This window comes from Gobius niger (assembly GCF_951799975.1).
Source record: "Gobius niger genome assembly, chromosome: 16".
Lineage (NCBI taxonomy): Eukaryota > Metazoa > Chordata > Actinopteri > Gobiiformes > Gobiidae > Gobius > Gobius niger.
In genome coordinates, this window is record NC_136867.1 from 14,325,220 (window position 1) to 14,338,406 (window position 13,187).

At 40.4% G+C, this 13,187-nt stretch overlaps 2 protein-coding genes across 2 annotated transcripts in view; both read left to right on the forward strand.

The window, feature by feature from the left end:
• Nucleotides 1-5,039, forward strand: part of fbxo33 (F-box protein 33) — a 5,682-nt gene extending 643 nt beyond the window's left edge. Inside the window, exons 2-6 of the mRNA XM_079572934.1 lie at nt 530-640; nt 1,473-1,633; nt 1,720-1,928; nt 1,995-2,292; nt 2,381-5,039. Of these exons, the coding sequence (XP_079429060.1) occupies nt 530-640; nt 1,473-1,633; nt 1,720-1,928; nt 1,995-2,292; nt 2,381-2,646 (1,045 nt within the window). The 3' untranslated portion in view covers nt 2,647-5,039. The remainder of the gene's footprint in view (nt 1-529; nt 641-1,472; nt 1,634-1,719; nt 1,929-1,994; nt 2,293-2,380) is intronic.
• A 4,163-nt stretch (nt 5,040-9,202) lies between these two features.
• pnn (pinin, desmosome associated protein) lies at nt 9,203-12,772 on the forward strand. Its single transcript, XM_079573004.1, has 9 exons — nt 9,203-9,363; nt 9,762-9,839; nt 10,008-10,079; nt 10,170-10,248; nt 10,325-10,419; nt 10,493-10,568; nt 10,644-10,799; nt 10,871-11,009; nt 11,097-12,772. Exons 1-9 carry the CDS (start codon nt 9,251-9,253, stop codon nt 12,344-12,346), a joined length of 2,058 nt encoding a protein of 685 aa, XP_079429130.1. The 5' UTR covers nt 9,203-9,250; the 3' UTR covers nt 12,347-12,772.
• The last annotated feature ends 415 nt before the right edge of the window (nt 12,773-13,187 follow it).

A 13,187-nucleotide genomic window follows, 5' to 3' on the forward strand; every position in this document is an offset into this window, starting at 1 on the left:
CAAACCCTGACATTTGCTGTTACGTAATCAGGGGTTATGTCTGCAGTGGCGTAAATAAGAAAACAGAAACCACCGTCTTTTCATGGTTTGTGAGCCCATGTATATTGTATGTGACGTTCACGATCATTTATTTGTCTGACAATAACAATTAAACTATTGTTATTGTCGGAACCCCCCGTTTTGCTATAGTACAATGTATAGACCTCTGCTTCATCAAATCGACTGTACAATGAATGAATGAAGCAAAACAATATTAAGTAAAGTATTAAGTATTGTGTGTGTGATGCTGTGTGCGTTTTGACATGTGCAGCATGTGTCTATTTTACGTTAGCTAAATAACCAGAAGCCTACATGTTGTAAAACCCCACACTTTCATCTGTAGTGTGGATTTGTACAGAATGTGGCCTCTCTTAATTCAACATTCAAACCAAAGTCCACAGTTTTGTCATAATATGGACACACACGTGTATTTTACCCGTTTTTGTCCTACCAATTGTTCATTGACACATTGTTTTCTTTTACTGTCTAGAAACCTCCAGAGGCTCCGCCTGTATGGTGATACTTGTGTTCTTCAACAAGAGGGACTGTTGGACAGTTCCAACCTCCACCAAATTGGGCGGGGTGACAAAAAGATCAATGAGTAAGCAATTACTATAGTTAAAGGTTCTGTTTCCATTTATAATTGATTTAATGTTAATCCATGTTAAAGTTCACAGTGCTACGGTTCACTATGACTTGAGGATAGCAAACATTGTTGAAAGAACTTTTTTTTGCATCATCATTAAATAGAGTTGGGATGGAGTGGTATGTTATAAATGTGTTACCAAATCCGCCACACAGGGTGTACTACCGCTAATAAAAATAAATAAATAAAAAGAACTGTGGTAAATACATCTAATGAATGATAACTCTAGTATAAATTATATTTTTCATTAATTGCGCTGTAACCTAAATTGTCAACTCATATCATGTGATTACACCTTCCCGTCTGTGACATGGTTAGTGCTAGATGGTCTGCTCAATATGGACGGTCTGCTGTGAAAACACTCGATTTCTTGACACAAATTAAGGTTACGAACAGGGATATGGTTAACCTTTGAGTTAAAGAATTGGGGTTAATTATATTTTGAGACTAACCAACAAGCATAAACCCTAGTGTATGCTTTTACGTTGCCGGGCAGTAATGTGCATGTGATACGATTTAGAAGCAAGTTATATCATAATAGCCCAACAATTGAAAAGCTGCTTCCGGCTAAATATCCACTGCTAAAATGTATAACATTCCATCCCAAACTCTGTTGCACACACTTTGAATATCTAAAGCTACAAACACATTGAAAATAAGTAACTTTTTTGAGAGTCCTTCCTAGTTTAACAGGGTTGTTCCTGTGTATCACAGGTTGTAATGAACATGAAATGTATAAATTCTCATCCTTCCCTTGCTGATTACTGCTGCCCTCTGCTCTCCACAGAATCCAACAGTTGTTCATGGAGTTTTTGTCCAACAGTCGGCAGCTCAGGTGGCTTTCATGTAGCTTCATGCTCGGTCTGGTGACCCCCAGCTCTTTGGCTTGCCTGTCCAACCCTTCAACAGAGACACTGCAGCACCTCAGTTTATTGGACCACCAGCTTGGTTTGTGTGATTAATCAAACATACATTGGATTTTCTTATCTGCAAACTTGTTTAAAGGTAGTTTGAATTGGTTATGCTCTCTTTAGGACCCCTCATCTCAACACCCGAGTTGGGTCGTCTCTCAAATCTTCGATCCCTTGCTCTGGATTTTTCTGATTTGACATCCGAGCTTTGTGGTTTACTGGCATCTCCACGTCGTACTCCTTTGCACCGTCTATCACTGCTGCTCAATGGAGCTGCCCTCGAGATTAAACCATTAGAGGGGACAGCCACAGAAGATGACTGGAAGGCACTTGTAAGGAAACACTACTTTATTTTTCTTGGTTGAAAATATCTCTTGTATTCATGTGTTTCTCAATAGGTCCGTGTTAGCACTAATTTGAGAGTCTACATCATGGCCCTGGAAGTGGACAACTCGGAACTCCTTAGGATTCTCAAACCGAGTCTCCCTTTGGAGCGTCTCCACCTCGACAGCTACAGCACCGTTGTGACTGATGCCACGCTGGAGCTCATTTCTCTCCAGTACAACAAAACACTGACTCATTTCCTGCTCTTGAGGGATGACCCTGACTTTCCTGACCTCAGCATCAATCGCAATGAGGACCCGTTGGTTCTCTTGGCATGGAGATGTACGAAGTTGACCGTATTGGTCATGCACGGTGAGTGTTTTCTCTTAACGCTCATTATTCAATTATTAAGATTTTTTTTTTTTAAATCACCCTTATTCATTTTTCTGTTCATACAAAGGTTACACCGTCTGGTCTCATAACCTAGTGGCCATCTCCCGGCTGAGAGGATCCAGCCTTGAGTTGCTGACCGTGTCAGAAGAGAGCATCGACTTTGACCCTGACCAGTCTGTGTGCATGGAAGGTGATCCCATTCATAATCTGGTGAAAGAAGTGTCGCTGGGCCTTGGACGCGTCTGGCACCCATCTCTGGATTCTAACCTGGTTTTATCTGAACCCACCCAGCATTTCCACCAAGAGGTGCATGCCTTCAGCACAGGCATGTAGCCAGAGTGCACACTGTATTTAAAATAGCCAATGTGTCAGAACCAGGCCAGACTATGTCATTCAGACATCAGTGATATAAAACACCCTTTATTTTAATGTTATTTATCTGTTTCTGCTTATTGCCAATCATTGAGTGTTTTCTTTGAGTTGGTTGGCACAGTCGGTCTGGTCTGGTTTTGTTCACAAGTATGTTATGGGGCTCAAGGTTTCTCCTTTACCTTAATAGTCTCTGGAGCCTCTTTAGAGTTAAGTCTTGGCCCTGATTCTAATCCTAATTTGTGTGTGGTGGTTTGTTTGCCTATATTGTGTGTGTTTTTGCATTGCTATCCTGCCCACAAAGAAGACGGGACAGATGGGCCGAATGATAATGGATTAAATATAAGGGGCTGAAAGTGCAGGGGATGACTGCTTTAGTTTAAAGATCTTTTTGGCATTAGTCAGTCTTGATGTTAAGCAGTGGAGGTCAATATACTTTATTATGATAGTCTTTGCAGCTTGTTGAATGCTCTGACTGGTGCACATTCTGCCTTTGTCTTCTTTGAGAAAATGTTCAGCAGGGTGGGAAATTTCTACTGTATATGGCTACGGTGCAAATGCCGTTTTGGCTACAGTCATGTCTTTTCCACGACTCCGGGTTAGAATCTTCGTTCAGTAGCATTTAAAAGATGGAGTTCATACGTACATGTCATGCTGCTAAAGTCTTCCCACCCTGCTAATATTCTCAACTACTCACTCTAGATGACAAAGATGGAACCTTGTCTTCCGACTGACAAATATAGCCAAAATCTGAATAACACAACATCCCTGTCACTATAACTCACCCCTATTTTATTTTGTTATGTTGAAAGCTGATATATTTACATCTATTTTGTATATTCTATGATACATCAGTGGTATCTCGAGGCAAAGACGTTTTGACAGGTTAATAGATCAGAGTGTTTATATATTCTGTATGTTACTGATGCCATTGTAGGCATCTACTTAATCATTGTGCACAGCTCTGAAATGCAACATGTGTTAATAGAAATGGCTATGTGTTTCCAATTGCCATGGCTCAAGTGGGACCTCTTATTCCGAACATTTCAGGAGGTTGTGCTGAACTAACACTGATGTTTGTTTTTGTCAGAGCTTTCAAACCAAGATGTTGCGTACAAACCAGCAACAGCACAGCCAAACCTGTTATCTCTACAGAGAAATTACATGAACAACAGGGATAATGAAAAACGGATGCACTGAATGTAACTTATTTATCATTCTGTTGGCCAGTCAAGTCTGTTTGTCACGGTGCTTGTTTCGGTAACACCTATATTATTCTATATCTACCGCCAGCAGTCAGGGTTAGACGTCTGTTTCCGTGAGAGCCAGGACTACTGTTTGATGACTAATGGCACTCGCAGCACAACATGGTATTCAGTTATGGGGCTCTATTCTGTGGCTTATAGGTTATTATATTTTCATTAGTCTCAGGTAGGATTTTAAAATCACTATGACCATAACAGTGGGGCGATGTTGTCTTGTGGGTTGTGTGAAACAATCACTCAAAATATATTTTATTTTTTGAGTCACTGTTGCCTTGCGAATGCCCTTGTTTTCTGGATACTTGTTTATTGTGATGATTAGCTTGCCATTTGCTCAAACCTCACTCCACTATCGAGGGTTTGCGAACTTAATCATACATTTGTTTTCAAAGATTAAGGTTAAAGATGGTGGTCTGCTCATTGCACATGTTTATATCCCCAGTAGATGTGTTGGCATGCTGAAAATCTGTGTTGAGATAGTTGAAATGCTTGGCCCAGTTACTGGCTGTACAGACAGAATGTAGTCTATTTGAGGAATCTTTATTATCAGGACCTTTTTATTTTGAGTGCATATTCTTAAGATGTCTTCAGCCAGCAAGTTTGGGAACACTCAAAGTCTTTGTCAACATATGCACTTGCTGAGTTACCAAATGTTGGTATTGCACCAGGGAATGATTAGGCCAAGTTTTCCTCATCTGATACCTGTGTGTGACTGTTGTATATGTGGATAACACACTTGTGTCTTGACAAAGGTAATTTTTGGGCAGGGATTTTACCAGTTGATCCCGAGAATGGCCACAACGCCAGGTCAGATACTAGGGAGGCTGCTATCGATTGAATGAGCTTGTCATTATAGTGCCAGCACTTTTCTTGGTTAACCAGGAGCTATTCGCCTGAAACTTCATGGACCACAGTTCTTTAGCCATGAAAATCTCTTGGTTCCTTGGTCAATATCTCAGGATTAAAGCACTTTGGTACCAGTAGCTACTTTAAAACCACCTGAGGCCATTTCTAGACCTGCACCCTCCAATTCACCAACAGATTTACAATACTTAACCAACACCCTTTTTTTCCCAAGACTTTTGGTCTATAAACTTTAAAACTTTAATTGAAGAAATAATAATGATAACAATTTACACAAAAGGTTATAATTGATCTGTTGCATGCAGCAACATGTGGATAAAAGCAAAACATATGTTTAAATTTGCTTTCATCTTTGACTCTTGCATTTTACTAACATGAAAATGCACATGGATTTTCCAGAATATATGGTCGGTGGGTTTGTCGAAAGCTCTATTGGTTTTTGCATATAGCAAATGATTTTAAATAGTCAATTGCTACAAGCTGAACAGTCATCCAACATGTGCCTAAAAGCATCTGAAGGCTCACTGATTTTTAAACCTCTTTCCCACATTATGCCTGTTTGTGATCTTTGTTGCTTGTTCCAACTGTAGGATCTTTCACACATGGTCTATCTATTTAAAATATCTTATTGAGTGTGCCTGTGTTGTCTGCGCAATATGACTCGTGTATCTATTAGACAACTAAACTAGTATGAATGTGGTTCCCACACTCGTCCGTCGTTCTGTGTATTATTTCTAATTGTGCAGCAGGAGCAGAAATGGCTTGTTCTCAGGGTTAGCTTTGTTTCGGAAAAGGGGAGGTGGTGGAATGGTAACAATAACTCAGGCCTCTAGCTTAAAGAGTCAGTGGATCTGTCATCCTCTTACCTGCAGAGCTGCCAAAGACCATAGTGAACCAAGCTGAGAGAGACTGTCTGAAGAGCACAAACAGGAGCAGGAGGCTGTGCACACCCTGTACCTCTTCTATTTTCACAAGGTCATATCACATACTTTCAGTTTGACCTTGGCATTGCTAGCTCCCACTCTGCTGTAACTGTACTAAACTGGGCTGGTGTACCAAAGCAAGTCAGTGTAAGCGGTAATTTTGTGCTTTCTAAAATCTGATTTTAAACAGGATGAGTGAGTGTGAAACACCAAGCTAGTGTAGTACAGGTTACAAACCTGTGGTAGCATGCGGAGATCCCAGATAATGCCAGTCCTTTATTTACTGGGTGAATGGAGTGAATGTAAAGTTGAACACTTCTAGACAAAGAGTTGGCTTGAAAATGCAGGGATTAAACCATTTGATAGCTATTGTTCAGAGCTACTATGCTGGGTATCAGTGTTACAAGATCCATATTTATTGCATGACAGCTGTGTAACTTGAGGTTTTTGTTCTCGAAACCCAGGGTGCATGTAATTCAACTTGGACAGGGGGTTAGTCCCTGTTTTAATGCTGTAATGTGCATAAATGCTGCTAGGCTAACGACAGGACATTCCACATGAAGGTTGCTCAGGCTATCTGCCAACAAGGTAGCATACTGGTTTTGATACTCTGCATTAACACCAAGTGTGTCAATAATTGCTTTAGGGTTTTGTGGGAAGAGCAAACAGGAAATGCTGACACTTACGAGCTTACAAGATGGTCAGAGCAAAGGGTTGTGATACCATTCAGGAGTGACTTTTGAAGTTTATTTTTCTTTTTTAATTGAGTTTTTTATGATTTGTGACCTGTTAACACAACTTCCAGTGGCAATTTTACCGAGCTCTTGTGTCTGGTTACACTCCTATGTCTGAGAGGAAGAGCTACTCTTTACCTCCATGTGTGCAAATGTGTGTATAATATAGTTGGTCTACATTTGTTTTAAATATTTCATAGTCACTGAATATCTGTCCAATGTTTCAGTAGTTATACAGAAGTGTCTGGAGACCATTAGTTGTATGTACAGCTGTGTTATTTGTTCACTGAACTGAAAGGTTTATACAGCAGTATCACACCAGCAGTTACTGTTTAATGTTCTGTCTTCTTTGAATAGAGAGGAATCCTGAAAGCAAGGCTGGCCATTTGAATTCCAAGAGCTGGTCTCTAATCTCGTCCACCTGAAACTGTTGAGAGCAGCTGAAAGCGTGTTCATTGGTGTGCAAGTCTGAAGGTTTTGTTACAGCTATTGCACATAAACTTGTAGAACTGCAACTTCTTTCAGCAACTCGCTGAAAAACAGACAAGTGTGTGTTATTTTATTACCAAAGCAGCATTGTCATATCAATGTCAGTCAGACCAGACCAATTTGTTCAGTCAGTGCTCAAACTCTACTCATAAAGGCTGGATGTCCATATAGTGAACAGAAACAAAAGACAGAATAAAAAATGACAAAACATGTTTTTTCTTAATATATTGTTTTAATCAACAGCCCAAGGCCTTCTGCTATTAAACTTGATGGTTGTGGATTTTAAGTATTTTCTCAAAAGCAAGGCTGTATGATTATACAATGGGTAACTTTTTTGTTCTCTGTAAATGTGATTCATCTCTACACAAGGTTACATCATGTCTTTAGGTGAAATGCATTGTCTTGAGGAGAAAGGTATAATTGAGATTGGCCATGAATGCTTAGTGTCAGCCAACAACCTTGTCAAGTGTACTGGGTTTTTCCCTGTCCAGCCTCAAAACTATGCAAAAGAAATGCATATAATCCACAGTTTATTCATTTTTTTCTTCCTGTTATCAGTAATAAATACAGTGTTAGGTTCTTGCAATGACAATACTTGGCCTTATGAAAGTGTGTTTCTTATCATTTACTGTTTGAATTGTTGATTTATTCTGATCCGCCAGTCCAGCGACAGTGGTGATTACAACGCCTCACTCTTAGTCTCTATGAGACTGGTTAGATGGACCCAGTTTTATTGTGGTATGAATATTGTGCATTTGTTTTTAAAATCAAGACCATTTGCAAGAACAACAGTTATACTAGTGACCACAAAGGGGCACAAGCAGTGCTGACAGCTCCAGCTTCTTAAATTAAAGTGGAGTGAAATATTCTATAGATAAATGTAGAGCTTGCACAGAGCATATTTGTATAGGTATCAACTATACATTTATATTAGTATAATACACTGTTATGCAACACTTGTCCAGGTTCAATGAATGAACATGAAGTTTATTACAAATGTTGTCAAAGGTTTTCTTTTTGCAGAAATAACTTGACCATGTTTTATGTTCCTATGAAGAGCTTTCTCTTCTTGTGTAAGTGTTTTAAAAATTAATGCATTGTGTGGGAGGAAATTCCTTGCTTGGAAGAGTTTGAGTTTGTTGTTTTAATGTGACACTTTCTGACTCCACCAACTGATTATAATTTCAACAGAGTCCACACTTCCAGTTCAGCTCAAGTAATTAAGCATTCAATTTGGAGGTTGGCATAATGTGTTTTCATTAAACCTATATAAAATGGAGGTAAATTTTTCAGGCTATTGTTTTCACAGGATATTGAAATATTAGTTGATCAATGTCGTACATAGCTTACTCCATGTAAAGTTTGAATGAAAGACATGCAAGGATGTTCATTTGATTAATTGTGGAATGAATGCTTCTTTTAATCAGTAAATAAAAGTGTACATATATGAAAGACTTGTCTTTGCGTTGTTTCTATGCATATTTCATTTACAAAGTGTTTGTTTTTTCCCAAAGTGAACCAATTTATTCGATACAAGATCAAGCCTTAAAGATGTAGATGAGTAATTGATGGCAAGGGTGTGCAATATACAATTTAAATAATGGCTTGAACTTGCACTGTGCTTTACACGCCTAGTTAACAAGCTTTTCAGACTGTAGTCTTAATTACTACTCGATGTGGTGTGCTACTATTGTAGTCACAGCTGCCCGGAATGGAATGACAGAAGGGCAGCTGCCATTCACTGCCACCAGCCCCTCTACCCACAACACATCATTTACTCACGCAGTACGTTCCCAGTGGCAAAGCGGGTGTAGGTTCTTGCCCAAGAAAACAATGACAGTCTGTGCTTGGATTTTTGTTTATTTGTTCATTTATTAGGATCCCCATCAGCTGTATCCATGGACCAGCTATCTTCCCAGGGGATTGGGATTTTGAACCACCAATTTACTAGACTACTAATCTGAGCCGGGTGTCAACAAATTTCCCAACTCAATGCTCAATACTTGTTTGTCTTCTGTTGCGCTGTATAGGCTCTTACGACTAGATACACAATTGAGAAAAATAATATTACTTGTTCATGACAAAGGACATAATCAAGGCCAATTAAGGTCTCTACACAACCTTTGAACTTTATTCCTGATTTGAGTGAAAAGTTGAACTAGTTCATCAAAAAAAGAAGCCGTTCAATGAAAGGCCAGCAGGAGGGGCCGTGCCCCCGGGCTCCCAGGCTGTTAGCGAAGAAGAGGAAACGTGTAGAAGAAGATACACACGTGACTCGCGCGAACAAGAAAGCAAGATGGCGGTGGCGGTGCGGAGTTTGCAGGATCAGCTCGAAAAAGCTAAAGAAAGCTTAAAAAGTGTGGATGATAATATTCGCAAATTAACTGGACGAGACCCAAATGAATCAAGGTGAACTATTGTGTTAATAAGAATCATTTGGTTTTGCGCGGTACATCCGTAACACGGACACGACCAACAAGCGACGTATTAGCAAAGGCCGTCGAGAAGGCTAGTTAGCAAACTGCGTCCCCTTTTGGTGCTGTGCTGTGTTTACGTGCGCTTGTTTGTAACCATGTTATTTATCTAAAAAAAAAGGTTGCTCATGGTGCAGTATCAGAATTGTACTTATTGAGACAATCCACTTTATATTTGACATTGTGGGCTTTATTGGGCCTGGCTTGATGCTTGTAATGGGCTAATACAGTAACTGCTATTAAAAACGTTAAAGTTTGGTTTATTATTATTCACACTGACATGTTTTGCGTTAAGCTTAGTAATGATTTATTGACGTGATATTTTTTTCTCAGACCGGGTCAGCTCCGTCGACTGGGCGGTCCCATGGCAGGCCCCGGAGGAGGTAGAGGCAGAGGAATCAACTTACTCAGGTAAGAAAAATGGCAGTACAAAGAAAAAGTATACGATAATCACTATTAGTCATGTGCTTTATGTGAATTATAATACATTACTTGTACTTAAAATGACATTTCAAACACTCTTTTGAATTGTATATTAAGCTGTAATGAATAATAAAACCGTCACTGGTACATTTTCAGACGCAGTCTCTCCGACATAGGTACTGGTGGACCCCCTGCCAAGCTGAGGGATATAGATGGAGCCCTTATGAGGTAAGTGATGTGTGTCAGCTCCCTGCTGGTTCTAAACCTTAATACCAATATTATTTTCTATTTAACACGGGATGTCTTTGTTCATTTTAGGCTGGCAGGAGGAGACATGAGGCCCCCGAGAGAGATGCGCCACGACAGCGACGCTGAGGATGATGACGATGTCAAAAAGGTAATGTTTGTGTACAGCACTTTTGTTCAAAGGCCATTTGATTTCTTGTTACACTGTGGTTTTGTATTGAATATAGCCAGCGTTGCAGTCGTCTGTTGTTGCTACCTCCAAGGAGAGAACACGCCGAGACCTCATTCAGGATCAAACTATGGATGAAAAAGGCAAACAGAGGTAGCATAACATACATTTTCAAATAATTGTTTTCTGCTGAGTAGTTATTGACTATGTTTTTGTTGTGGTTAAGAAATCGGCGTATGTTTGGCCTGCTAATGGGTACCCTGCAGAAATTTAAACAGGAATCCAACGTTTGTACAGAAAAGGTAAGAAATATTGCCGTAATTTGTACATTTTGTTGTTCTTGTTTCACAACTAAAGTCTTTTATAACTCATCACAGCAAAAGAGGCGTACAGAAATTGAACAAAAGCTTGAAGTTCAGGCAGAAGCTGAAAGAAAAAAGGTGGAGAGCGAAAAAAGAGAACTGTTTGAAGAAAGACGAGCCAAACAGACTGAGCTGAGATTGCTGGAACAAAAAGTGGAATTGGCTCAGCTGGTATGGATTTACATATTCATTGGTTTTCAATGATTTTTAAAAAAGACTTACAAGCTTTGTTCTTTCCATAGCAAGAGGAGTGGACTAATCACAATAAGCATCTGATAAAATATATACGCACCAAGACAAAGCCTCATATTTTTTACCTGCCTGGAAAAATGTGCACCGCAACACAGAAACTCCTCGATGAATCTACAAAGAAACTAAATGGTGTGTTTGGCTGTCCGATTCGCACAGTTAATATGAATGATGACCATTGTTAAAAGGGCTTAATCATTGCTCATTGTGTTTGGACAGCTGTGTTTGAAGAAAGATGTCAGGCATTTGCCGAACACATCAGCAAGATGGAGTCTCGCCCACGTCGTCAGCTTAACCGTGACCAGGATGGCACCAAAGTGACTTCAGGGATGGACCACTCAGCCGAGGGTAAGCCAGCAGGGCAGGTAGTCAAAGTCAGGGGTAACAAGAGTATAGCAGAGATGGAGGAGGAGGATGAGGAAGATGAGGAAGAGGATGAAATGCCGAAGAGGGAAGAAAAGAAAACAGATGAGGATAAAAACACTGGGGAAGAGGAGAAGGACGCAGTGGTAAAAGATGACGAGGTTATGGAGGTTAGTGAGGCAGGAAATGACACAAAGAATGGAGAGCAGGTAGAAGAGGTCAGAAAGGAGGAGGATGTGGGCAACAAAGATGCTAGTCCAGAATCAGAAATTGAGGCATCTTCTGAACGTGAGGAAAAGGGTAAAGATCAAGGGGAAGAGTCTAAAGAAAAACTAGAGTTTGTAGAACTACAACATGAGAAATCGATCCACCCATCGTCTGAAGCGCTTGCTGCCGACCAAGAAGCCCAAAATGCATGTGAGCAGCTTAGTTTCCTAGAGGAGGCTGCAGCTGATAAATCTGAGACCCAGGAGCCCTTGCTCATCCCCAATCCACTGGCTGAATCCCAGGTTGAGTATTTTGCCATACCTGGTCTAGAAGGGCCAACTGATGCAGCGGACAACCAGGTTATGGCTACTGACAGCAACCAAATTATGGAAACTGACAACCAGGTTGTAGTACAGCCACAGGAGCTAGAACCAGAGAGTGCAGCAGAGCCCACCAACACAACAACTCCATCAAATGAGGGCACCGACAACAACAGTGCTGGAAGAGGGAGAAAGAAGGAAAAGGAGGGGAAAAAGAGCCGCAGTCACAGCAGGAGTTCCTCTTCATCCTCCTCTGGATCCTCCTCCAGCGGCAGCTCCTCATCTTCAGGGTCCAGCCGCTCTTCCTCGTCCTCTTCTTCCTCCTCATCATCCTCCAATAGCAGCCGAAGCCGCAGTCGTGACGGCGCTAAACGCAAGAGGCGGCCATCAGACAGGGGCAGAGACGGGAAGAAGGATGAAGAGCGGAGCCATCACAAGAGTGGAGGCAGTAGAAGTGGAGGGGGGGACTCAAAGGGGTCCAAGGAGAAAAGAAAGAGGAGGAACGAGGAGGGAAGGGGAAGATCTTCCCGGGGCAATAGGGAGCATAAGGACAGAGATAGGAAAGACAAAAGGCGCTGAAGTGCCGCTAAATGGAAATTTAAGCCTTCAATTGACTAGTACAATTTTAAAACATTTTTGCACCTCCAAAATTCATATTTTAAAAGGATTCAAGAGGATTTTCTTTTTTATGTCAGTCCAGTATTCAAAGGGTGACAATAAATCTCATACTTGTGGAAAAACTGTGGCCAAACATGTAGGATTAGGATTATAGTGAGAGGGACACACTGTAACTTGCCCTACTTCCGCATGATAGAGGTACCAGGATTTGACAAGTATGCTCTTCTCCAAAATGTCTTGAGGAGAAACCATTGTACCAGAGACTTTAACCTGAATCTGCTGCACATGGCATTGTCATTTTCATAATTCACACAATCTGGATGTCAAAACTCTTGTACATTTGTGATTTTCTCTTTTTTTGTTGGATGTCCATTTTTGTACCAACTGATTTATCAACTTCAAAATTAAAGGTGAAGTATTGCTAAATTGTTGTCTCTTTGTTCTGCCATATCAGTACTTGACTGAAGAACAGTTTAGGGAATAATACTCTTAATTGTATTTAGTTGGAATACTGAACATTTGCCTCAAAATGTATTTTGTAACATATTCCGTTGCTTTGTCCAGAGTATTGTATTCGGAATACTTAAGTCGATTTGCATTATATTTATGTATAAATACAACGTATAATTACAAAAATGTAGGCTGCACTTGTTGGAACCCCTGTTATAAACTTACGACTTAATTTGTATAGCGCCTTTCACAGACATGGTCACAAAGCGCTTTGTATGGGACAATTTTACATTCACTCCATACTCGGTGGTAGGATACGCACATAGCTTCAGTTTCCTGTGGGGGAGACTGA